The 24,289-nt window shown below is 40.3% G+C and overlaps 1 protein-coding gene across 3 annotated transcripts in view; it reads right to left on the bottom strand.

Annotated features, from left to right (window-relative positions):
* LOC150081466 (sodium-dependent transporter bedraggled-like) overlaps positions 1 to 20,390 on the bottom strand; it is a 47,494-nt gene extending 27,104 nt beyond the window's left edge. Inside the window, exon 1 of one of the 3 annotated variants that reach the window (XM_090379895.1) lies at positions 20,295 to 20,390. Coding sequence is in view for 1 of the 3 variants with exons in the window: in XM_090379894.1 (XP_090236020.1) it covers positions 20,150 to 20,164 (15 nt within the window). In the remaining 2 variants the exon portion in view is untranslated. The other 2 variants (XM_090379894.1, XM_090379896.1) reach the window with 2 other exon arrangements.
* Positions 20,391 to 24,289: the final 3,899 nt, after the last annotated feature.

The following is a 24,289-nucleotide window of genomic DNA, read 5'->3' as shown; positions in this document are numbered from 1 at the left end:
TTAGACATTTTCAGCACTGGGTCCTGAAAGATCTCACCATAAGTGTCCTTGTGTGATAAGCTAGATAGATCCTGACTGGGGCATGTGATGGAAGTACTGCTAAACATCAGTTACCAGGATGTGGTAAGACATTTGACAAACATCTACGGCATAAGTGTATGACGAAGATGGACACCGTTGTGCCACAAAGAAAGCGCTACAACAAGAGAATTTAGAAGACAGATTAGATATTTTTCTAACCTCAGTAAGCAAGACAAGCTATTGTCCTTAAAATTTGATATCAAAACAGAACTCTTGCCTAACAAAAATGACATCAACTTTTTAATCACGAACAAGAGTGGAAAATTCAATGTACATTTGCTTGAAGGTGTTCAAAAGTTCGGCGTTGTTATTAACCTTTTTAAAAAGGATGCTCACCAGTTGATACGAAATTTGGAGCTGGTGAGCTCATTGGATATGGTGGCTGAATCTCTTGTCTTCACGAAAAATTTCATCTCTTATATTGAACTTTTGCGATAGGCATTGTGGTGTTCTGATAAATATGAGAGCCTTTCGTCTAATTTCAACCTGATGTCTGAACCAAATACCATATTCAAATAGGATGCCAGAGATCAGATCAGATCTATCTACAGTGTCAGCTAATTATAAAATACCGAGTACTACTTACAACCAATCTCTGGGTTTGGAAGAAGGTAGCGTAACTTCCCAAGGCTCTTTATAGAACTGCGTTAACCCTCTCCCTCAAGCAGGGCCGGCTCTATTCAGGTACGAGAGATGCGCCGCATCTGGTCCCGTGCTCTTAATGAAAGCATAGACTAAGTTTTCAGGCTTCACCATAAAACACACCAGAGCCTATTGTTTATCAGACATTCTGTCATTGCCAGAATTGAACCTGATCTTATTTCTAGTATATATAAACTTTGTCCAACATATATTAAATTAACTGTATTTTTTTTTGTTTTTAAAATCCGTTTAAATTTATAATATAATTGGGGTTACTGTCCAAATACCCGTTCCAAACCTGCTAATCCAGTTTTCCTTTGGTTCTTTATCTTCAGATATGATATCATTTAAAGGAACCATTTGGAACGAATTTAATTTTTAAGCAACCACTGCTTAAAAATATTTTAAAAAATCAAAACGCTTCCTCACAATTACACCCGGTTGCTTCTGAAGTCTATAAACTCAAAGATCAAAGTCCGCTAATAGAATCGATGCCTATGAGAATCCAGTAAGCTTCGAAATAGCCGTTCTGGATGGGTCTCAGATCTTTAAATGTATAGCGGATTCACTTCTTCAGATGACTCCATACAATTCGAAAAGATATAACGATATTTGTTACCAAGTGCCTTAGCTTTTTCGACTACATGGCATGGTTCTTTAGATGGGAGAGAAATGTTCCCCGTCATCAAATATCTAACGCAGTAATGTGTCCCAACTTTATTTAATATCATGATTTGACTTAAGGAGATTTATGGATGGAGTAACCTGTTGGGAAGTGACTTAGGCAAAAAAATTATCAACGAAAAAGTTAAATATCATTGTGTGGCGCTATTTTTACTGACTGCTCATTAAAATAATTATAATGATTCAGCAGCCACTGTACACCGCCTATTCCATAAAAATAATAGAAAACGGGACGCTACCTTCTGATCATTGTATTGGGCAATTTGAAATCAGTAAACGAATACATTCTTGTAATCCGGCTTGGCCTAAAACTTCGTTACACTACGGACCTTAAAAAAAGGTCTCTCAACCGGTTTTGTTTATTATCCACCAAAGAAAGAAGTCAATGGAAAAAAATCTCTTCTAATGTAGCACACGCTCTTTGAGTAGACCGGGGTTCAAGCTCCTGACTACTAAATACTGTCGATCTGCCAACCCGCACTGGACCAGCGTGGCAGATTATGGTCCATTTCCCTCAGCATGAATTGTTGAGGAGGCTTCCATCCTGCAGTGGGTTGATAATGGCTGCACTTTACCTTTTTTTTTAACTAATGAATGCGGTATCTTCAATTACCTCGCATTGCAGAAGTGTTCACAGAATTAAGTCCAATGGTGATCGAACTCACAGTTTAACAGACTGGATGTGTGTGGGGGGGGAGGTGGTCAAGTGCACAAAATCAAACCCACAATATTACCTTTAAAGTTATTAAAACAGTTAAAATTGTTGATTTTTACCAAGATTTATAACTTTAAATTTATAAATCTTGGTAAAACAACATCTTGTAGACCCGATCTACTTTTATTAGTAAAGGGACAGCAGTTAACATCAAGGACTTTTGCTGTCACTGGATCCTGTTAGCAGTTTTAAGCTTTAATATTAATTTTTTCCACGCAATAAACTTTTATAACCAGTCCACCACTTTCAAGAATAATGATTGCTCAACTGTTCAAATATAATAATCATTGGGTTTTTTTTGTAGGCAGAAGGAAGTTCAAATCAGTATCACTTTGATAATAAATTATCTTGTCATACGTTACATCTAAAGAACAAATCTCAAAGCCAAAGTTCAACGAACTAGTAATGAAAATAACTTTCGGGACACTGGGACAAATCCCGGAAAATTGGGTTTTCTGGTCATCCTACCCTAATGTTATGCTACTAAATAATAATGTTATAATACTATTATGTTGTTAAATCCCAGTTATCACTGATTATTTTTAAGTAAATGCTAATTTTAGTATATAATTATTTGTTAATCAAAGTAAAATTAAAGATAAAATCCATAAAAAAAATTATATTAATTTATTGACTATAGTGAGTAACAGGCAAACGTTCGTCGAAAATCTTTTGGTTGTGCGTTACACGTTCGTATGCGCACGTGCTCGTCTTTTGGTTGCGCGTTTTTTCGAATGCTCGTCTTACGCGTTATATGTTCGTCTGCGCACGTGCTTGTCTTTTGGTTGCGCGTTATATGTTCGTCTGCGCACGTGCTTGCGTTCAACGAGGATGTTTTTATCGTCAATTTAAGACTCACGCACGCAAACGAATTTATAGCTGTGGAAGGTCGAAAATTTTTGTTTTTGTTATCGAATTAAGTAGAGGTTTCATTCGCCGGCGTCCTTATTTGTTCGATTTGAATAAAGAATTCTGGCTAACCACCAGGAGCAAATGGAGGTTTGGTAAAGAGTTGCTTACCTTGTTTACTACAATCCTTCAGCTTACTCCGCTCGACACCGCCGAGGAATTTTGCCGCCACCCAAACGCTGTAACCGGTTTCGAAGGGAGCACAGCCGTCATAGGCTGGCCTTGGATTTTTCTTCCCGTACTTCCTCGAGTTAAACTCACAAACACGGTGATCACAACGATGTGGAGGCACGCTGGAAAACAAGCGAGTGGTCTCGCAATGTGAGAGAAATCGTCTGCTGATGATTCATCTTTATTTCTCTGCATTCGTGACGCACAGCGTACATCATAAAACGCCATTGGAAGACGCCCTTCCTCACACATGGTGCGCGAAGTAGGCTATACTGTATATCCAACCTCACCCCCTTAATTTAATAGGGGACCCTTTTCAAATATCAACCTTTTTATTCAAAGCAACTACTTAAGACAGTGGTTTTTTCATAAAGCTTGCATGGTCCTCCAGGCTTAACCCAGTATGGGTGTATTTCTTCATCTGCTACAAAAATAAAGAGAAAGGGAAAGAAAAACAACACGCATATATTACTCCATTGTCGAAAACTGCCTATTATCTCTCTCTGTGATTTTAGTTGCTAAAATGACAGAAGAATGTGGCAACTCCACATTGCAGAAGAGTGGAAGGTTGCCAGTAACCTTAGAAATATTGGACAGCTATCTGTAAACTTTCGGTTTCGCGTATATACTAATTAAAATATAATGGTACTAAATTAAAACTTAATTCAAACTAAAAATTTGCCACAGTCTGACCCGGTTCCTACATACAATTCAAATCGCTACACAAAAAGCCCATCAACATCATGAATGATCCCACCGATGACATGTCGCAATTTCTTTCTTCCTAGTATAAAGCACCTTTATTATCGATGGTATACAATTACAGCATTACTCCAATCCAGAATCGTTTCACCATTAGTCCTGTCCATAAGTTTCGAACACTCAAAAACCAATATACTAATTTCGATCTCCAATTCTGGAAATTCATTACTCAGTTCTGACAGTCAACCACTTCGGATCTTGGCTTTATGACCACGGCTATTTAACAAGTATCTGAGAACAGAACAGAGATAACAATAACTTATTTTGGCCTCAAGGAACCTTTGATGCTATGCACATCCGGACACTAAACCAACTGTTGAAGGAACACCTTAGGACTCGTAGTGACACTGGTTTTTCAGTGCTCTCTTAAAAGGAAACAACCAGTGTTTTAAAGAAAACAGTTACAGTATCTCTTTCACGTGCACCACACTCCAAAAAAGTATCCAGACACGTCACTTTCTCACACCAATAGCGTGTCTGTTCCCTTTTGAACAGTATAACTCATAAACCGGATAGGTTTCCACCCACCTAGGTAGGCTTTCCAGAAACGAAGTGACTACACCTACTACTACTATGTGGTCTCGTGGAGGGGGTTTCCGTGATCTTTCAGTGTGCTGCTGGACGGTGTTGGTTCCTTCATACTCCATTTCATGATAACATCACAGACTTTCGACAGCGTAGGCTGTCAGCAACTTCACGAATAAACAAACCAGCAGGTTCGAGAGGGACGTAACATAACATCCCTCTCTATCAGAGAGTTTGGCTCAACTGCCAAGAGGGGGGACCGCAAATGTGTTTGGGCTTTCTTATATATCGGCCAGGCCTTTGCTTATCCAGGAAAGTCCAATGGACCATGAAATCATGAGTATCTGAATGCTTTTTGGAGGATAATGTAACATCAGTGTAGGCATTCCCCACGAAGGGATCCTTTCCGATATCGCCTTTACGGCCTTATCTTTCGCTATATTCAGCCCATGACATTATGTCCCATGCTGGTGAGTTGAAGGGGGATGGGTTGCGATCTCCTACTGACTAGAAAATCTGGATAACGCCACAGCATAAAGGAGCTGTTCCGTTCGCAAGCCATAATCAGACTTAGTCTCGTGGAGCGATAAGTATAACACGGATATTCTTTGTCTGCAAATGCTCTCGTGGTAGCACAGCTGGTAAAATTGCCGTCTTCCCAACACCGGGTGGTAAAGACCAGAGTTTGAATCCCGTCAATGATGGGAGGAATTTTTATAGGTCTTTTTTTTCATAATGTGGCTGATTTAGTCGGTCTCAGCTGGGGTAGCATGGAATTTTCTCCCGGAAATTCGCCTTTACCATCCGGCAAACCGACCACAGAACACATGAAATTTACAGACATATACCGCGCAATATGGCCTAAGTTACTGATGAGACTAAAACCCTAAAATGACTTATTACTTGTCTGGAGATGCGCACACTCAATACATCAGAAAGGCCCTGGAAGACAATGCAAGCCATACTACAAACCTTCTACACGACTGGGCGAAAACCAAAAGCTGATTATTTCAAGCACAAAAACCAAATCCATCCTCTTAAAAGGAAAGATAGATATAAGGCCTCCTCCTCAGATAATGATTGCAGACGAAACAATAGCCTTGACAACAGTTAAAATATCCGAGATCATTTTTGACTATAAACTAACCTTCTTCCCTCATCTTGCATACGATGGTAGCAAATTGAGAAGCTGTTTTGGCATGATAGTCATAGTTAGCAGAACTGAACCGACTTAAAAAGGAAGCCATCTACAAGTTGCACTCATCTACAAGTCTATCTTCATCCCAGTAATAACCTACAGGATGGAGTCTGGTATCCTAGGAAGTTGTTAGCCGACAATAGAACTAAATTAGGCTCAATCTATTACTTCAAAATCTAGTGGCTGCCACTAGATTTGGAAGTAATAAGAAAGGGCCTGAACTATAGGTTTAGAAGACAAATCCTTGCCAACATCTTGAGCATTAACCTTGACTTGAGCTGATCCCAAACAGGAGAAGCGAATACTGATCTGTCTATACCAGCAATGGCAGAAGTCTCATAGTGACTTCACAAAGGTGAAATCACTAGGAGGTTCCTGCCACAGACAACCCTGGTGTCCCTCAAACTTGGTTTGCATCAGGCTTATATGCCAGGGCATGGTTCCCTAAATAAACTATGTCAATTGTGCCTGTGGTACTGATGAGGATTGGGCCATGTCTGGCCCAAAAAATTTCTACATTCCCTTTTAATAATACATTAATTTACACGTATGCTTTTGTTTGTGTGTTATTTATTACCCTATTTGTGTGTATGAACGTGAGTGAATATGTATATTAATAAGTATGCATGTAAGTGGGTGGATTTGTGTAATTATATGAGCGCATGCGTGTGTGGGTGAGTTTGAGTAGTTGTATATGTCTTAAAATTAGTGTTTTGCTTTCAACTATGTGTGGGTAACTCTATTATATGCTGGGTTGGAAATGAGTCCACTTAATCTGGAGGGGGAAAATCATGAAGTGTCTGTGATAGTCTTATTCAGGGTACTGTTATGAATGAGTTGAATGTGCACAAATGAGGATTGAATGAGAATGTCCCATACCTGTTGAACACCTATCAAAAAAGTACTGTCCTGGTAGATGTCTTCATTTGGGTGGCACCTGTGTCCTGTCTGAATGCGGGATGATGGATGAAACTGGGTAAATGAGTGCCTGAATATTTTGTACTATTCAGTTTGTCCCTAAATAAGTAAGAAAAACGTGGTATTGTGTAATTGTTAGTATGGCAGCTGTATATTGAGTAGAATAAATGGCCAGTACGTGTTTTCTAGCAGCCTCCCTTTCGAATTGGACTGCAGTGGGGATAACCTACGTTGAACCCCGCCTGCACTGCTGACGTCATGCCTTGTCATTTGTGGCATGGCGTGGGATATGCTGGCACTGGCTACAACTGGTCTGGCCGATGTGGGATCATTCATAGCGAACCACTATTCTCAGTGCGATCTCCACCTAACATAGAACACCCCAGCTTTATTCCCAACTTACCAATACTCCCTTCTCCATCGCAATTTTCCTCCTGGTGGCCCCTATCACCACAAAGTTTTTAGTCTTCTCGTCAGTCTCCTCCCCTGTGTGGACGATGAGCTCCTTCCACAGGGGTGCTCCTCTATTCCTTTAACTTCTTAATGGACAGACTACCCTAACCTTCTCTGCTCCCTTCCCCTCCATTGCCACCCCTTTTTCTCGTCTTCCCATTCTAGTTTTCCCCCTTTACACTGGGCCATCCGTGGCAAGCTCAGGCGGTCGCCCCATTAGAATCTTTCTTCTACTGTAACCGGCTCTGCCTCCCCGAAGCTGTGGACGGAAACTAGGTCCCACAAGGGGCCTAGCGGCTAAATTCCGGAGGAACAACAGACCAACATAATCCAACACTACACTAAGAAAACTAACACAGACACACTGGCATTTACATAGTTTGTACTGCGTCACAAAGCATATTCCACGGTTTGTAGGGGGAATCCCCGGTGGCGCTAGACAAGAAACACTATACAGCACCCTACTGATTGACCCTGGTATATTGGTCATTACCCACAACGATCCATAACAGCAGCAAAGAATCGTGCTCCTCTGGTATTGTGAATATACTGGTTTCTTCGTCTTGTATAACAAAGTATTTATTTTTACTCGTAAAATTCGAGAAACAGGAACAAAAATTCGTTATTTTGTAATTTGCATGCGTGATGAAGCGTGTAACATTCTTCGTAATAGCATAGTTGCTGCTGATAAACAGATTCTATCAGCAAGGTGAATAACGCGCAAGTTATTGATAGCCACATAAGAGGAGGCACTGACCTCTCTCATCTTGTCCTCTGTGTGTGTGTAAAAGCGGGTTGTTATACCAGAGGACATCGGTTACCTTGGCAACTAGATTTTCCACAGCCAACAGCATAAATCGTGAAAAAGCACGTTAACAGGCTGTAGAGAGAGACTATCAGAAGTTTATGCAAACACGTGATTTTTCAAAATATGAAGTTGTGTACAGTGGATGGTTAAACTCGAGAGCAATACAATAGAACTGTCAAGACTTGGAACCAAGCAAACATGGAGGCTTGAGTCTCCTTTATATAACAATCTTTAGAATGGGAAACACTGATAAAAGGAAAAAGGAAAATAAGTACGGGCAGTTCTCAACTTTCCTATCATTGTTAGTAGATGTAAAGGCAGTGGTGCTTGCAGTTTGCTTTTATGTTTTTCAAACTACTTCTTGGAAAAAGAATTCCTGGAAATGTTTATATAAATTGTTGCTATTTATTTCTAATAAGCTGTTTATTGTGATGGGAAAAGTGCTCATGTCTGTAGGAGATAAAGAGAAGTGCTGTGCGCGAATTTCTTGAGAGATGTCAGAATCATAAGACATTAATTAAATAAGTGGCTAAAGTTACACGTATTAATAACTTAAACCTGATTTAACTACAAAAATTCGAGCAGTATCAACTAAAAAGAGGTGGCCGAATAATTAGTATTAGTAGGGTTTTAGGGGCATCAGCGATTAAGGCCATATTGCTCGTGTATATTGTCTATAAATTGCGCCTGTTCTGTGGTCGATTTGTTGCTTTCTGGATGAAAAACCTCGAGTTTCCAGGAGAAAAACCATACTACCCTCGCCCCATACGACTAACTCAGCCATGTTATGAAAAAAGGCCCATAAAAATTGGTAAACGATGTCGTCGACGTGAATCGAACTCTGATCTTTTCCACCGTGCGATTTTACCAACTGTGCTACCCACGAGTGCAATTAGTACGGAAGTTAACTTGGTGGTAATTAGCATTAGTAGAGGCACATAAAGCAAGGTAATTGAGCATCAGCCACAAAAAAAAGAAAACCCTTCCCATTTCACTGATCCATATCTTTGTCCAGTTCTGCCTTGAATCTATTTAAGCTATCAACTTCTACAACGACAGATGGAAGTTTGTTCCAGCAATCAACCACCCACTGGCTAAAGGCAAATTTCCGCACATCTATTCTACATCTGTCTTTTTTTAATTTGAATTTATGCCCCATTAGGTTCGTAATCTGAACAAGTGGAAGGATCCCATCAGAATTCAGCGTGCTCAACCCATTCAAGGCCTTATACACCTCAATCAGATCACCGCGCAGGTGCCTAGTCTCCAGCCACTGCAATTTGCAGAACTTAAGCCTTTCTTCGTAAGAGCACCCCTTTGTTCCCTTCACCAATCTTGTTGCCCTTCTCTGTACTCGTTCTAGCAACTCTACATCCTTCCTAAAATGAGGCTTCCAGACCTGCACGCAGTACTCAAGGTGTGGCCTTATACAAGGGGATAATCACCTCTTTATCCCTGCTCGCAAAATTCCTGTATATCATTGACAAAACCCCATGACCTACTCTGGCAGCCTGTCTGCACTGCTCAGAAAACTTCATATCTGACTGCACAATATGCTCTGATACATGACATACTTTTAACAGAGGTGCTGTCAGTAAAACAAACCCTTTGTGACTGATAATAAAGTATGTCCTTTGCATCCTTAATGCTGTTTCTAAAGGAATCTTTGAAATTATTAATCTGTGCACTGAGTTTATTAAAGGAGATAAAAATTAAATTGTCTGTTCTAACAGAAATGTGTTTAGGGCGTTGGGAATAATTGGTTTTATAACGAAGATTAATACTTTGTACAGAAATTGTTTCGATGTAGAGTTTCAAAACCTGTTTTTAACTTGTGAATCAACTGCAGCGGATATTTCCTCTCAGGGAAAAGGTATTTAAGTAGTTCAGCTCAACTTCTAAATTGGTTTGCTGGACCAAAAAAAAGTATAGTTTATAGCAAAAGAAATCATGCAACTCTCGCCTGAGACCATCTGACTGCCCAAGAGTTCCTCACGCGTCATTAACGAAATTCGAAATCAGACCTTTCCCACCCAATGTGAAGAGGATGGTGATTTTATCCACTGTGCCACCCGTTGGAGATAAAGAAATTTGTCGCCGAAGGTGGTAGCCACTTCTTGGCAAAGGTATAAAGCAGGTCTCCAGGTACAAGTCCTCAACTTCTATATCGCCAAAGGCAGTATCATCTGCTGGTAAATGTAAAAATTATAATTTGTCTCTAGATGCATCACTGCATGTAGAGTAATGCCGAATGTCTATTAAGTAGACCAATTAGAATCTTCATTGTATTAATTTTTCAAAAATTAAATTGCAAATTCAGCTCTGGCGATGAGAATTTGCAACTTGAATGCAATAAAGAGTCCACCCATGTATCAATACAGCACCAATATCAATTTTTTCCGACAAAAAATTATACTATTTCTAAATTAATGTTTCCTCGCAAGTTATATTGTGGGACGAAAACGCCTTGATGACCTTCAAAGCGAAGTTGCAAAAGATTCGGTTGAAAGATCGCCAACAAAGTTACGCCATAAGTCATCAGAACCCGGTATTATTCCTATGAGAAGACACACGAATGTTGATCTTCGCAAAAAATACGTGGAAAAATTGGGCGTTTGCTCAATGTTCGCAAAGCTGCTGCAACATGGCGAACTTCTATTCCCCAATGAACGCGCTATTTATTGGGATGGCTGAGCCAGAAATATTCACGTTTTGAATCGAACAAAAGCCTCGTTATTAGAAAAAGTTTAAATAAAATCAATCATGCGTCAGTATTGGGCAGCAAACCCTTTCGATCAAATCTTTGCCATATAATTTAATGATATTTCTTTATTAATTAAAGGAAGAAGTTAATTCCCTTTGCAAGTACACATTGCACATTCGTTGAGAGGTTTTAAAGCGTTCGTTCAATGAGTTCAGAATGTCCAGAAAACGTCAGGAAAATGCTTCTTGAAGGAAGAAGGTTCATTCAGGTTGGGCTGTTTTGGTCCACAGATGTTGGCCCTTCTCAAAGGCAGTATTTCACGTCCAAACTATTGACTAAACGCCTCGAGCCAGCAGGCCAAATTTAGTAGTGTATCCTAACTGAACTGAAATAGTAGAAGAGATCATTTCTGCGATTTCTAATTGAGATGCCTGTGTCACATTTGGCAAGGTTAACGTGAAAGAAAGGGCAGGTTTTCCTCCTAAGTGCTCCAACATCACCGAATTCCTCCAATACGTAACTGGAAGATCCGTGTTGGAACTGTTTCATTTCACTCTGTCTATAATATAATCGAATCATAATTGTTAGATACGAGGAGAATTTCTTTGTCCTTGTAGTGTCCATGCCTTGTCCACACACATCCAATAAATAAATAAATTCTGTTTATACTCCAGGACGACCACACGGTCACAAGATAGAGAGTACAACAGCACCGTATTTAGCAGTAACGAGCTTGAAGCCCAGTCACTCAAGGCACGTGTACTTATGCACCCTCGCGCCCGACCACAGCACTGTGAACCTTTTATTCTCGTGGCTAATGCATATAGCCTAGACACAATTAGAAGGGACAGCATATTTACACGAGGGCTGTTTGTAAAGCAATGTCCATAAACAAGTGTCTGTAAAAAGACATTTTATCACAGAATAATGAAGGTATCTGTGCATTACTTTTCGATAATCTACTCATTACATACACAGCATTTATTCTGTAGTATTCCCAATAAACAGTCTTGTTTCTTAGACGAACTGTGAGCATGATTCTTGGACCATGCTTAGTTCATAATTCATGAGTTCCTGTGGATTTAGTCCCTTTGGAGTGCAAAAATCGGATAACTGAGCTCACTACATTTGCCTACTTTTCAAGTAAGATGATCATTTTGGTTTAGTCGCGTGATTTCAGCAAAATTAAAAAGTTGTCTCCTATCTTGTCTACAAATAGGACTATTTCCTTCATTTCTGTTTAGAAATGAAGGAAGCTTCCTGTGTAATAAAGTCACTCCTAAATCAAAAATAAGTTTGTTTCCAGGAACAGTACTATATTTGTCACCATTTCGAAATGATACAATAGTACACAGGTGGGCAAAATTTAAGGGCCAGTCAGGTTTTCACCTGTAGCTTCTCATTGGAGTGACCTGGATATGGGAAAAAGCATGCCAAAGGATACTCGTGAGGTACAGAAATGAAGGTAACAGCACCCACACAACAACGGAAACAAAATGGTACAGAGGGACTTTATTCAAAAATGGCAACATAGCACTGGCTGCCATGATACAGATGCATCACTGCCAAAGATGGAACAAAGGGAAGAGGTGGTCCTTAGTAGGAGATATGGCCACCCCCCCTAATGCCGATGCAGGTTTTGCACCTCCTGCCCATACTTAGAACAATGTTGTTGATATGTTCTTGCGGTACCATCGTCCATTCCTTTGTCAGCGCCATCTTCAGCTGATGAATATTTTCTGGTGGGTAGAGCCGTCCCGCTAGGCGCCTCTCCAGACGTCCCATATGTGTTCGATGGGGGTTAGATCGGTGGAACGGGTAGGCCAATCCATACGAACAATGTCCTCTTTCCAAAAGCATATCAACAGCTGCAGTGCGTTGGGGTGTGGCGTTATCATCCATAAACACGAACTCGGGGCTAATGGCACCTCAGAACAGACGCACATGGGGAAGGATTACCTCAGTACAGTAGCGTGCACCGGTTACAGTACCGCCTTCGAGTATCTGGAGTTGCGTACGTCCATCCAAGATAACGCCTTCCCAGACGAGAACACCTCGACCGCCATATCGATCCCTTTCAGTGATGTTTGCGGGGTGATACCGTGTGCCAACCTCTCGCCAGGTTAGCTGACGTCCAGAATCACTGCTGAGACTGAATCTGCTCTCATCAGTAATTGGTGATAGATTTAATGTCAAATGCATAACTTAAAATATTGATTTCTTGATGCTTTATTAGTTACTTTGTCGGTTAGTTAACAGGTTCAAAATTGTTTTCCGCGTGGACAAACTGTTTTCCTTATGAGTTTTATTACTCAAAGACTAAGCCTAATGATATTTATGCAATTCTGTTTTCAATTCTAGAAGGTAATCTTAGCTAATCACGAACAAACCAGGAAGTTTCGTTTTTGTGACTGAAAGTAAGCGAGGCGTAGTACCAGCCTTGATGAACACTTTGGAAAGTACTTGTTGCATGTAAATGAGGAAATAAGTGCACATAAATGATAAACATGTTCATTGTTAGCTGTTATATGAGCTTCCATAAAAAATGGAATTTTAAACTCCAGTGGCTGCGCTGGATCATAAAATACAACTTGGTACGCGGTACTGTGGACTGTTCTGAATTCAAATAAACCTGCTGCAGAGAGAAACAAATTGAATAAAGCTGGCTTTTCACAAAGAGATTCAACTTTAAAACTGGCTGCAAGAGCCCTTAGGTTCGACTGCTGATCAAAGCTGAGAGGTGGAAACCAGGCTTCATCTAGATGTACTATAATGACCAATTGTCCAACGATTTTACAATCAAACTACTTAAAGTACAATGTGGCTCTTCGGAATGATCCATACGATAGTCCAGATTTAGTGGGCAGGCGCCACAGTTTATTTCTACAATCTTTGCAACAACCGATTACTTACATTTGCAAGCTTTCTGGAGTCCTGACTCCAGAAAGCGTGCAAAGTTGGGCTTCTACTCGGGAGTTTACCATAGACATTTATTTCTGTTTCAAGAAAGCACTTCAAGTTTTCCAAACAGTGGACTTTGTAGAAACCGGTTGTGCTGAACTACTGTCCACGTGCTGTTATTATTATTATTTATTTATTTTTATTTGGGAAAGATCTAATCGAAAGTTTACTTTTCGAAAAGAAACAACGCTGCTTTAAGGTCATTGCCACCTTGGATTACTGTGGTTGATATTCAAGCAGCTATAAACACACTGAGACGTCTATTACGCAAATTAAGAACTACATCCTTAGCTTAGATGAACTATGATAATCTTTGCATATCACATACAAACAAAACTTCGAATTTCCAAATTTTGGATAACTCTTTGCTTATAATTAGATTAATAATAAGCTATTTTTATTTATTTATTTATTCAGTTTATTGCTTTTAACAAACACTCCTAGAACAGCATGCAAGCTAGAAGGGTGCAAAAAAGGAACCAACAGAAAATAATTACAATAAAAAAAATGACAGTATTGATCTGTACAATTGATATTTGACATTTACATAAATATAAGGAATTGGACAAACTGGACTTTAGATAGGAGAGTTCGCTGGTTCTTCGGATCAAGGGAAAGAACACAGTTGGTTCTTTCTTTCTAGACATCTCCAAGGAGTTAAGGCGTGGCTCATGCTGGAAATATATTGTTCAGGAAGGAAAGGTTGTAGAGTTTCATTCTTAATGGAAACTGAGAATTCTGTCTGCTTCTGTATCGGGATTCGGGCCCACTTGGACTCTTTTTCCTTTCGAGAGGCAACTGCTAGAGGTCAGGAACTGACATCCAGAACGCAGCATTCCTGAGATGTATGATTAATCAGTCTGGACCTTTCTTTTACCAATATCGATCTGGTAGGTGTTGGGCAGGACGGTGTACACGCGATACACAATCTCAGTCTAGTAGTTCTTTCCTTTATGAAATCGGTCACAGTCAATGTCCAGGTGAGGAACATACCTATGGTATTGGAAGGGAACATCAACGGATTTTATCCTGTTCATGGGTGGCTGCATTGTAGTTGGGTTATGTCGACGGGGTCTGCTGGAAGTTGGGTGGTGAAAGACAATCTCAGCTATGCTAGGGATTTCTATCTTTTTTGCTGATGAGTTTTGAGAGGGTAGAAATGTTCATTTTGATTAGAATCAGTTGCCAGGGTATCCAATCTAGATTTGCTTGAAGGGTACTTCTAGAGGTGGTAAACGTGTTTCCTAGGTAGCGGTTAAGCCACCTCATGATCCAGTATTCCACAGTCAGAAACCGCCCGAGATTTTCAACTGGTGCGGAAGACCAAACAGGGAAGGAATAAAGGGCGATGGGAAGGACACATCTCACTACACAGCGTGTTACGAGATTAGAACTTCGAATCCCTGTCAGTTCCTGTTTAACACGCCACAGAGCCCCAAGGGTTTTCTGTCTTGCCTCTGTGAGGTGAGGGGCAAAGGTGAGTTTTTCACCCCATATCATACCAAGGTCTTTGTATTGTTGTACTCTCTGAACAGCATGCCCATTGAGAAAAATACTGATATCATTTTGAGCGATCTTTTTCGGGTTCAGGGCAAATCCAATATCATTTAGGAACAAGGCAAAGTCTTCAAGTTGTCTGGTAGCAACATTTGCAATTAACTGTGAATTGCGATCATCACTGGAAGGAATCCGAGCATGATAGGAAAACCAGATAGGGGTCAATGGCGGCAGCAAAAAGGACTCCACCCTGAGGGAGTCCTCTGCTCAGGGTGTATGAAAGGACTGTATTATCATGCAAAACTTGTTTGCCTGCTGGTGAGAAGAGCTGCAATTGTATCAAGAAGGGGGCTCCTGATCATATGATAGTGATGCAGGATTTTTAGAAGGGCTTTGATGGAGAGTCTGTCAAATGCAGAAGAAATATTCATAAAAATTACATCCAGTTGATCTCCACTAGTCAGAGCGCGTTGTATTCGACCAAAGATCTCAAGGAGGTTGGTTGTGGTTGATCTCCCCTTAAGTGTTGAATGAAAGAATGCTGGCGATGCCTAAAGCAGTGGAAACCAAAGTACTTCAGGAGTACTTTAGTTTTAAAAAATTTTTAGGGTGAGGCAACTAATTGAGATGGGCCTGTAATCTTTGACAGTCTTGGGATGTGCCTTTTTAGGAACAGGTTTTGTATAGTACAGCTTCCACATCTGCGGGACGTTGGCAGTTTTCAAGATGTTATTATATGCTTGAAGGAGAAGATCGATTATGTAAGGGCTACAGATCTTGATAATAAAGTGGGGGAAGCCATCGGGCCCGACCGTAGCCTTGTTTGGAAGACTGTCGATGGCCTGAGTGAGGTCAGCCCTGTTGAGGTTAATGGAGGACAGTTGTACTGTATTTGTTTCTGGGACATAGCAAGCATTTACATCTGCATTATCTTCTCTAAGATCTTTGAAGGTGTTGAGAGCCCATTCAGATAGAGTATGTTTACTCATTATTGTTTCCTTATTTGTTCCGACTCTTCTTTAAGAAGCGAGCTTGTTGTACAGGATTTGCCTGTGAGCTTAAATCTTAGCTCTCACAAAAGCCGCTCTTGCCTGGTGATATATCGTTCTGTTTTGATCCGAAGGATATTTTCTAAAGGCCCTAAAGGTCTTTGTTTTTTTGTGAAGAGGGCTTTTAGTTCAGTTGAGAACCACGGCTTTGTCCAGTGGCAGATGCGGACTTCTCTAGCCGCTCCTATTTCAGAAATTTTTTTAAGGTGCAACGCAATGGAGTTTATAATCTCTGTCGACGGTAAATGTGTGATTGCGTGCCAGTCAACTGATTTCAAATATTGAAGAATATCGGCTTCTTTGATGAAGTTTGTGGAGAAAATAATCTTGCGTGTAGATTTGGTAGGGTACCTTCCGTCAGAAGAAGAGCATATGTTGGTTGGTAGCTCAATAACAAAAGGTGAATGGTCCGAAGAGAATTGTTTGGGAAGGAGCGCTCCAAACTCCTACTTGTCAATAATCACACGAATTTAACATTTTATCTTCAAAAGGTAAAATTTGAAGGTCATTCTTCACTATTTAAAGATGTTATATAAAGAAATAATCCTAGTAAAAAATACAGTATCTGTGTCTTTACATTTTTGAAAGTAAAATTAAGGATATCAAAACGTAACTTGACTTTTTAATACGAGGAGGGAGGGTTCAAAAGAAAAAAAAATGTATTCACCCAGAAGTAATTGAGTTAGAAGGTTAAAACAAACACCACGTATTACTCTTTTTCAACGTGGTGACCAGACAAAATGACATATTTTGCCATTTTGTCGAAGTCTTGTGACTGTCCTTCAAACCACGTCTCTGCAGAAGAAATCATCATCATCAGCGAAGTTTTTCCACGAAGAAGAGACTTCAGTGAAGGAAAGAGGAAGAAATCCGAGGTTACAAGGTCGGCAAAATAAGCAGGATGCAGCAATATTTCAGTTTTTCCAGACAAATCGACAACATTTCATGTGGACATTGTGACCTTTCCTTCTGATAAGGGGACGGAAGTCCGGGAACCATCTAGCAGACACTTTACTCATATATAATGTTGATAGATGTTCTCCGCAGATCCCACACTAGTTTGGAGATTCTTTGACACTAATACGGCGATCTTCCAGGATTAATGCCTCGATTTTTGCAACACACCCTTCTGTTACAGCTGTTGCTGGGCATCCTGGGATTTCTTCATCATGCACCGAAGTTCTCTTACATTTGAATTGTTTAACTACAACCCGGGCAGTCTTCTCCATAAACAGCTACCATTTCTTCATGGATTGCTTTGGGTTTTCCCTTGCAGAAAGAGAAACCGAATCACTGATCTGTATTCCACTTTATCCATTGTGGTACTTCATTCAGCGCTGCAAAGAAAAGAAACGAATTGTCAGAGTCACTGTCTTATCTAATATCTGTATAGATGGTGGAACTGGTGGTACAACCAGGAATTTGAGGTAGAGGGAAATGGAAAAGACGATACTCCCTATTTTTTTGTTTTTGCTCTTGTTTTTCGACATAACCTAGTCCTACAACTAAAGTAATATATCAGAAAGAGAGAACTGTTTTTTAAATAATTTAAAACTATCTTAAATTTACTTGTTATTATAATCATTATACAGTTGAGCCATTGAAATTTTACATTTAAGTATACTTATTGCATTTTTTAATAACCAATTTTTATTACTTTAAGGACATCAAATTATAAAGTTCCAAAAGGGTCTTTCGCTTCCCTGTAAACAACTCAAGGATGATGTATCTGTTTTTAAGTAGTCAACAGTGGTCTAGAAAAACCTTGCCAAAAATTACACGTAATGGATATAGATCTAGTTGGCAAGGGGAGGTGGTACACTACTTTCTCTGACATTACCAACTGAAGCAATTAATTCATAGTTAGATAAGTTAGGCAAAGACGCATACACGGAGGACCCTTTTTTACATCGCGTTAGAAGTAAGAGATTCCAAAAACTCGGTACTTACGTGAAGAATGAAGCGGGTTCGATCTTTGTTGGTTGACGGAACACAAATTCAACGTCTGCACGCTACTGTTCTTACGTGTTATACTCGCGTTGTCTGGGCTCTCTTATCGCACGAGACAGACTGTTGAATGTGACTGACTGCCTACGCAAGCGTGAGGTAAACGGACGATAAAGAAGAGATGAAAACATTCTACAGCATGTGTGGACGGGCGAGTTGGTTAGAAAAACAAGGGGGCGGGATTCAAAATTTGTGTACTTTAAAGTGCAATTATTTTTATGGAAGAGTACCTGAACAATCACTCCAGCGACAACTAATTCATTCAATTACAAACAACAACAACGGAACTTAGTTCATTTCACGATTTCCTCTTCCATCGAGATATTTAAGAGTACCACCTTTTTTGTGTACGCCTCCGTTTGTTATGTCTATTCAGTACGTGTACTCCAAGATTCCATTATGCAAATAGTTGCCGGTACTTCGTATATTTTGAAGGAAGACTGCTAGTTGAGGCGTCAACTTATGCTTATTTATGGATTAGCCATTATTCGTTGATGGTTCTTAAACAGTTGTCTTTCAGGACATGGAATTCATATACAGTACTCTGGTTCCCTTCAGCCAGATGTGTGGGCTTAAGATATCACAAAGTGTAATTTACCAGAGACCATGAACAACACATATGAACAAGAACCATTAATATCAAAACCATCATTTTCCTGACGTGGTTTTGATATTAAGGGTTTTTGTGATCTTTATCTTTCTTGGGAAGATGTATTTTGATTTACTTTTGTCGCAGAAATGTTCTAAAAACTCTGTGCTAATTTTTAATCAAGAGTGTCCAGTTGTCTCATTACAGAACTATTTTCCCACATCTACAGATATTCCTCTTATTTCCATAAAGCGTTGAACCTTGGTTGGATCAGTTATTCCAAAATCTGGACAAGGCATGTTCCAACTGAGCCACAGATGGAAGGCCTAACTATTACTATATTGGTTCTGATTGGATAACGCCGGCGATTTTATCCCAGGGCGTTGTATAAATTGTTATAAATTCTCCTCATCTTCATTCTAAAAGACCTGATGTACGGTTTGTTCGCTCATCAATTTTCAAGAGATTCCAATTGCACCAATTCCCAAAAGATTCAAGTGTTAGTGAGGAGGATTTTTCCTAGAAGATGAGAAGAAAATTTCCTGGCGTATTTGCCCATTAGACTTAAAGAAAGTTTCTTGTTTTTTTTTTTAATTATCTGTAGAATTATAATAAGAAGAAAGGGTATCGTATTCCAATTGAGTGGCTGAAAGAGATTGCATTAAAAGTCAAGCAACGCCATAATTGCAATAGGTACTTAAGCTACATTGGATCTCGAACCCTCCCATATAAGCAGAACTGTTTTAACGGTATTGTGTTCAAAGAAATGGAATTCGAAGAAAATCCACTGGAGATAGGGGCTTATCTCAAAAATAGTTGAGATAAAAGCATTGTCTGTGTAACCATTAGAGACCAAGTTGGTTGGTCGTATCATTTCCGTTAGAATGACCGAAATTTCACTTCATTTCTTATAATTTTTATTTGTTATTACCGATGTACCTCTGTATGCGAGTCCGGGAAAGAGAGACTGATAGTGGTAATGTTTTCGGAAGAGAGTTGTTGCGGTGAACCCCTTTATTTTATTTTTCATTTTAGAACAATGTTTATTCTGGCAGCGAACAGTGTCCTCAGAATACATCAGCTGTTGCAGCTGAACCAGCGAGCAAACAGATTCATCTATCAGACAGAACGAGTCGATTGCATCGAATGTTTGTATAATCATCTTTGAATTAGTACCCAGGCAATTTAGACTGTGAGGCGCCAATGTGCCACGAATACTGCACACGTTTCAAAAGCAGGTCTGCGTGTTTTTCAAAACGAAAACAAACAGGGTGGGAACCCCGTCCCACTTCCTGGGAAAGGAGATAGAATAAGGTTTGAAAATAGCCAAAAATTGCTCGCATCATCAAGAGATAAGAACTCGAATTTCCAAACGAGTAACGCGTGACATAGCCGGTATTTACACCCCACAGAGACATGATTTTTGACTTACAAGGGTTGGAGAAGATTAGGAGATTTAAAATAGAAGAATATTACCTCATTTCGTAGCATCACGTGGATTGGAACAAGCTCTGTACTTAATGATCAGTGGTAAATGTAAGAGAAGAGTAAAATTCTTCCTGCACGAAAGCAAAAATCTCCATATTGAAAACTTGCAGAGGAAACCAGCTTTTCCACTCACCTGGCCGTATTTCCAGTTAGCAGCTAGCTCACGTTAAAGTGCACATGACACAGCTTTCATCGACACTACCTCTCTCTGTCGGTTTTTACCACCATATGAACGCGCAGGGAAAGTATCCGTATTTAACCCAGTGACCTCGTTTCATTCTCGTTTGCACGCATCTCTTCGCTACGTCTGAAGAGGTTAACCTTGGCTTTGTTTAGCGAGGAGGAAGTCAGAAGTGGTCCAATGCAGTCTTGCCGGAACACTCTCGCGCTCGGGAAGGAATCTGTAACGTTCCTGAATAAACGGACCATGACAGGTTGTTTAATGGGGTATTGGCATGCGAGAATCAGAGAGGGTTAATGGTACAGGAAAAAAAAAAACAGAGAATGAGAGACGGAACACAGAAAAAACAGACAAAAGAAAGGGTTGAATGTACAGAAAGGAACGACAGAAAGATAAGACGATGAGCACTGAAAAGAAAATCAAGATGGCAGCAGAGAGGGACAGGCTATCTTGTCTTTATGGAACTCAATATTCAGTGTTTGCTATTAAAGGACAGAAAGCGTAGGTGGAATTCCCGCACCCCCTTTGAATCCCATACACAATCCTTTGTCCCTTTCTTTCTTTTCCTTGTTTGCAATAAAAAAAAGCAATGCCCCTTAAAACAATCCTTCATCAATACTTCAATTGTAATATGCAAAATGCGCACGGCACACTAAAAAGTGGGGGGAAACCAGGAGTCTGTAATTATAACTACAAGGACCCTTTTTCTCGAGGACAATTCGTTCTTTGCTTCTTCCTCGTGCAGGAGACTCACGATTCAAGAAATTGAGTTCATTCAAGGCGTTACAAGAACTGGCAAGATCCATCCCGATAAGGAAAAAGTCGATTATTTTCTTTCACGCGTTATTGCTTTGTTCCAGTGGTCAATTACTTTGTCTTCCCAAGGATTTTGGAAACAAATAGTTCGACGTACTTGGTAACCATGAAAACTCACTTGTGACGTCATTGAATTTTTTTTTTTTTACGAGCGCCATTGATGGAAGATATTGTCGAAACAGTTTTATTTGGACAGAATTGAGTCCTGTCATATAATTTCTCTATTACATTATGTTCGATTCTTTATTTCGTTCATTTTGATTACGTGGCATTCGGGAGAATACATTAGGCTAATATATTCGCTCTTTCCAAGTACTAAAGGAGCCATTTCTTTACAACAAAGGGCGGTGAAAACTGGAAAGGAGCCAAAGGAGAATAATATTGCCAAGGCGTACCACTTGCATTTTTTTTAGTGAACACTTGACCGAATAGAAATTTACTGTTGTATTGTGCTGCCTCTAGCGGTAGTTTCGGAAAACACCAGCAATCAAGATGGCGGAAAGTACCGAGTATTTTGTGGTATTTGTCAGGTGGTGTGGAGGATACATTCCCCCATATCTCTCCATTTAGCGTGTAGGAAGAGACCCCATTTCACTCATTTCGGCATTTGTGGCCTATTTAAGGGTGTCTGTAGTTCAAAGTCTTCCAGGGGCATTTAATGGTAAGTTCAGTTTTTCCCAATCTGTTTTTAAGGCAGTTATGTTTGACGAGCAGTTCTCAGTCCTTAATTATATATTGAGCCCAAAGAAAACAGACTGCTGTTAGACTACAAAGCTCTGAAAAGTTCGAAACTTTTAGTTTCGATAATCATTACCGGGCTTGGAAAAACATGGTCGCTATGGCAACTAAGGAATCCGGCTGGGCGACTTATATTATACTGATGTGTGGGTGAGGCGTCAATTCTTTCTTTAATGATCACCGTGGTCCGCATCTTCCAAGGACTGGGATTTTCGACAAAGGTATAGTACGATGGACTCATTACGGACTCTAAAAACTCACTTTGTAATTAGTCTCTTATTCAGCAAACTTGGTCCTTTTTCAATTGATCATGAAAAATATAAATATTAAAAGGTTGTTCATTTGTGAAAAAAAAAACATTGCACTCTACATCTTATGGAGCACCTGTTGCGCTTTCTCGATTTGTGTTGCTTCGTTAATATACAAATCATTTATAATTAATTAGACGTATACACTGCTCGACAAAATTAATAGAACAAAATGCTTTTCATGAATATTTTTATTTTGAACAGTGTCGCGAAGGGCAAATATTTGATATAATAGGCACGCAAATTCCGAGTATCCAATAGAAATCGATCTACCACCTTACAGAGCTGAATGTTATGCAAATTAGTCATGCTTATAAAAACACAGGTTGCGACCACATCACTTCAATCCCGTTTTTTTTTTTCTTTTTTTTTTTGGCATCTTCAGTGGGACAGCCTCATCATCGTTTAGACTTTAGATGATTCTTTGAGATGGCGGGCCGTTGGAGGACGACTTGAAGCCGGGCAGTTTTAGGCTGAGGTGGCACGTTGGCTTAATGTGTCATGCAGTGTCGTCTCGGCACTAAGGAGACAGTTTCAGGAGACAGGAACCATTACAAGAAGAACTGGTCAAGGTCGCCCGAGGGCGACGCCAACCAGAACAGACCACTATCTGGTTCTAACAACAAGACGAAAACCTACGATATCCTGTCATCAACTGTCTCTTGAAGTTGCTGCAGCCACAAGTGAAAACATTTCCAGCAGGACTGTGTTAAGAAGGCTCAATTCAATTAGACTCTACTCATGAAAGCCAGTGGTTTGTGTCCCATTAACCAACCCCAAACCACCACAGAACTCGTCGAAATTGGTGCCACGAACAGGTCACCAGTTTAGACGAGTTTTTTGGGTCACTTGGTGAGCTAAGATCTGCGTTGGTGGAAGAATGGGATTTGTTGCCACAGACTTGGAGCCTTGAGAAATGGGGCCAGTTCTGTTCTCTGATGAGTCCCGTTTTAGCCTACAAACAGATTCTAGACTTTTTTTTTATTTTTCATCTGGAGACAACGTGGAATTTGGTACCATCTCTCCAACATCAGGGAAAGGAATACTTAGGATGTTCTCGTGTGGGGCGAAAAAATGATCAACAGCCGCACCCCTCTTCATGCTTTTGACAGGGCTACTGTAACTGCGCAGAGGTTCCGAGAACAGATCCTCGAATCCTATGTGCGAATTTTTAGGGGTGCGGTTGCCCAGATTTTCTTTTCATGCACAACAACGCCACTGAACACAGAATTCAAGTGGTGGAGAATCGCTAGATATCTTCAAACTGAAGATATCTAGCGATTGCTGTGACCAGCACGATCAGCAGACTTAAATCCTATCGAACTTGTGGGACGCCCTTGCATTGCACGCCGACAGCAACTCCTCGGTCACTTGGTGAGCTAAGGAGACAGTTTCAGGAGACAGGAACCATTACAAGAAGAACTGGTCAAGGTCGCCCGAGGGCGACGCCAACCAGAACAGACCACTATCTGGTTCTAACAACAAGACGAAAACCTACGATATCCTGTCATCAACTGTCTCTTGAAGTTGCTGCAGCCACAAGTGAAAACATTTCCAGCAGGACTGTGTTAAGAAGGCTCAATTCAATTAGACTCTACTCATGAAAGCCAGTGGTTTGTGTCCCATTAACCAACCCCAAACCACCACAGAACTCGTCGAAATTGGTGCCACGAACAGGTCACCAGTTTAGACGAGTTTTTTGGGTCACTTGGTGAGCTAAGATCTGCGTTGGTGGAAGAATGGGATTTGTTGCCACAGACTTGGAGCCTTGAGAAATGGGGCCAGTTCTGTTCTCTGATGAGTCCCGTTTTAGCCTACAAACAGATTCTAGACTTTTTTTTTATTTTTCATCTGGAGACAACGTGGAATTTGGTACCATCTCTCCAACATCAGGGAAAGGAATACTTAGGATGTTCTCGTGTGGGGCGAAAAAATGATCAACAGCCGCACCCCTCTTCATGCTTTTGACAGGGCTACTGTAACTGCGCAGAGGTTCCGAGAACAGATCCTCGAATCCTATGTGCGAATTTTTAGGGGTGCGGTTGCCCAGATTTTCTTTTCATGCACAACAACGCCACTGAACAC

Source organism: Mastigoproctus giganteus, chromosome 8 (genome assembly GCF_048544385.1).
Source record: "Mastigoproctus giganteus isolate SK-2022 chromosome 8, ASM4854438v1, whole genome shotgun sequence".
NCBI classification, from domain to species: domain Eukaryota; kingdom Metazoa; phylum Arthropoda; class Arachnida; order Uropygi; family Thelyphonidae; genus Mastigoproctus; species Mastigoproctus giganteus.
This window is presented reverse-complemented; position numbering and strand designations above follow the sequence as displayed.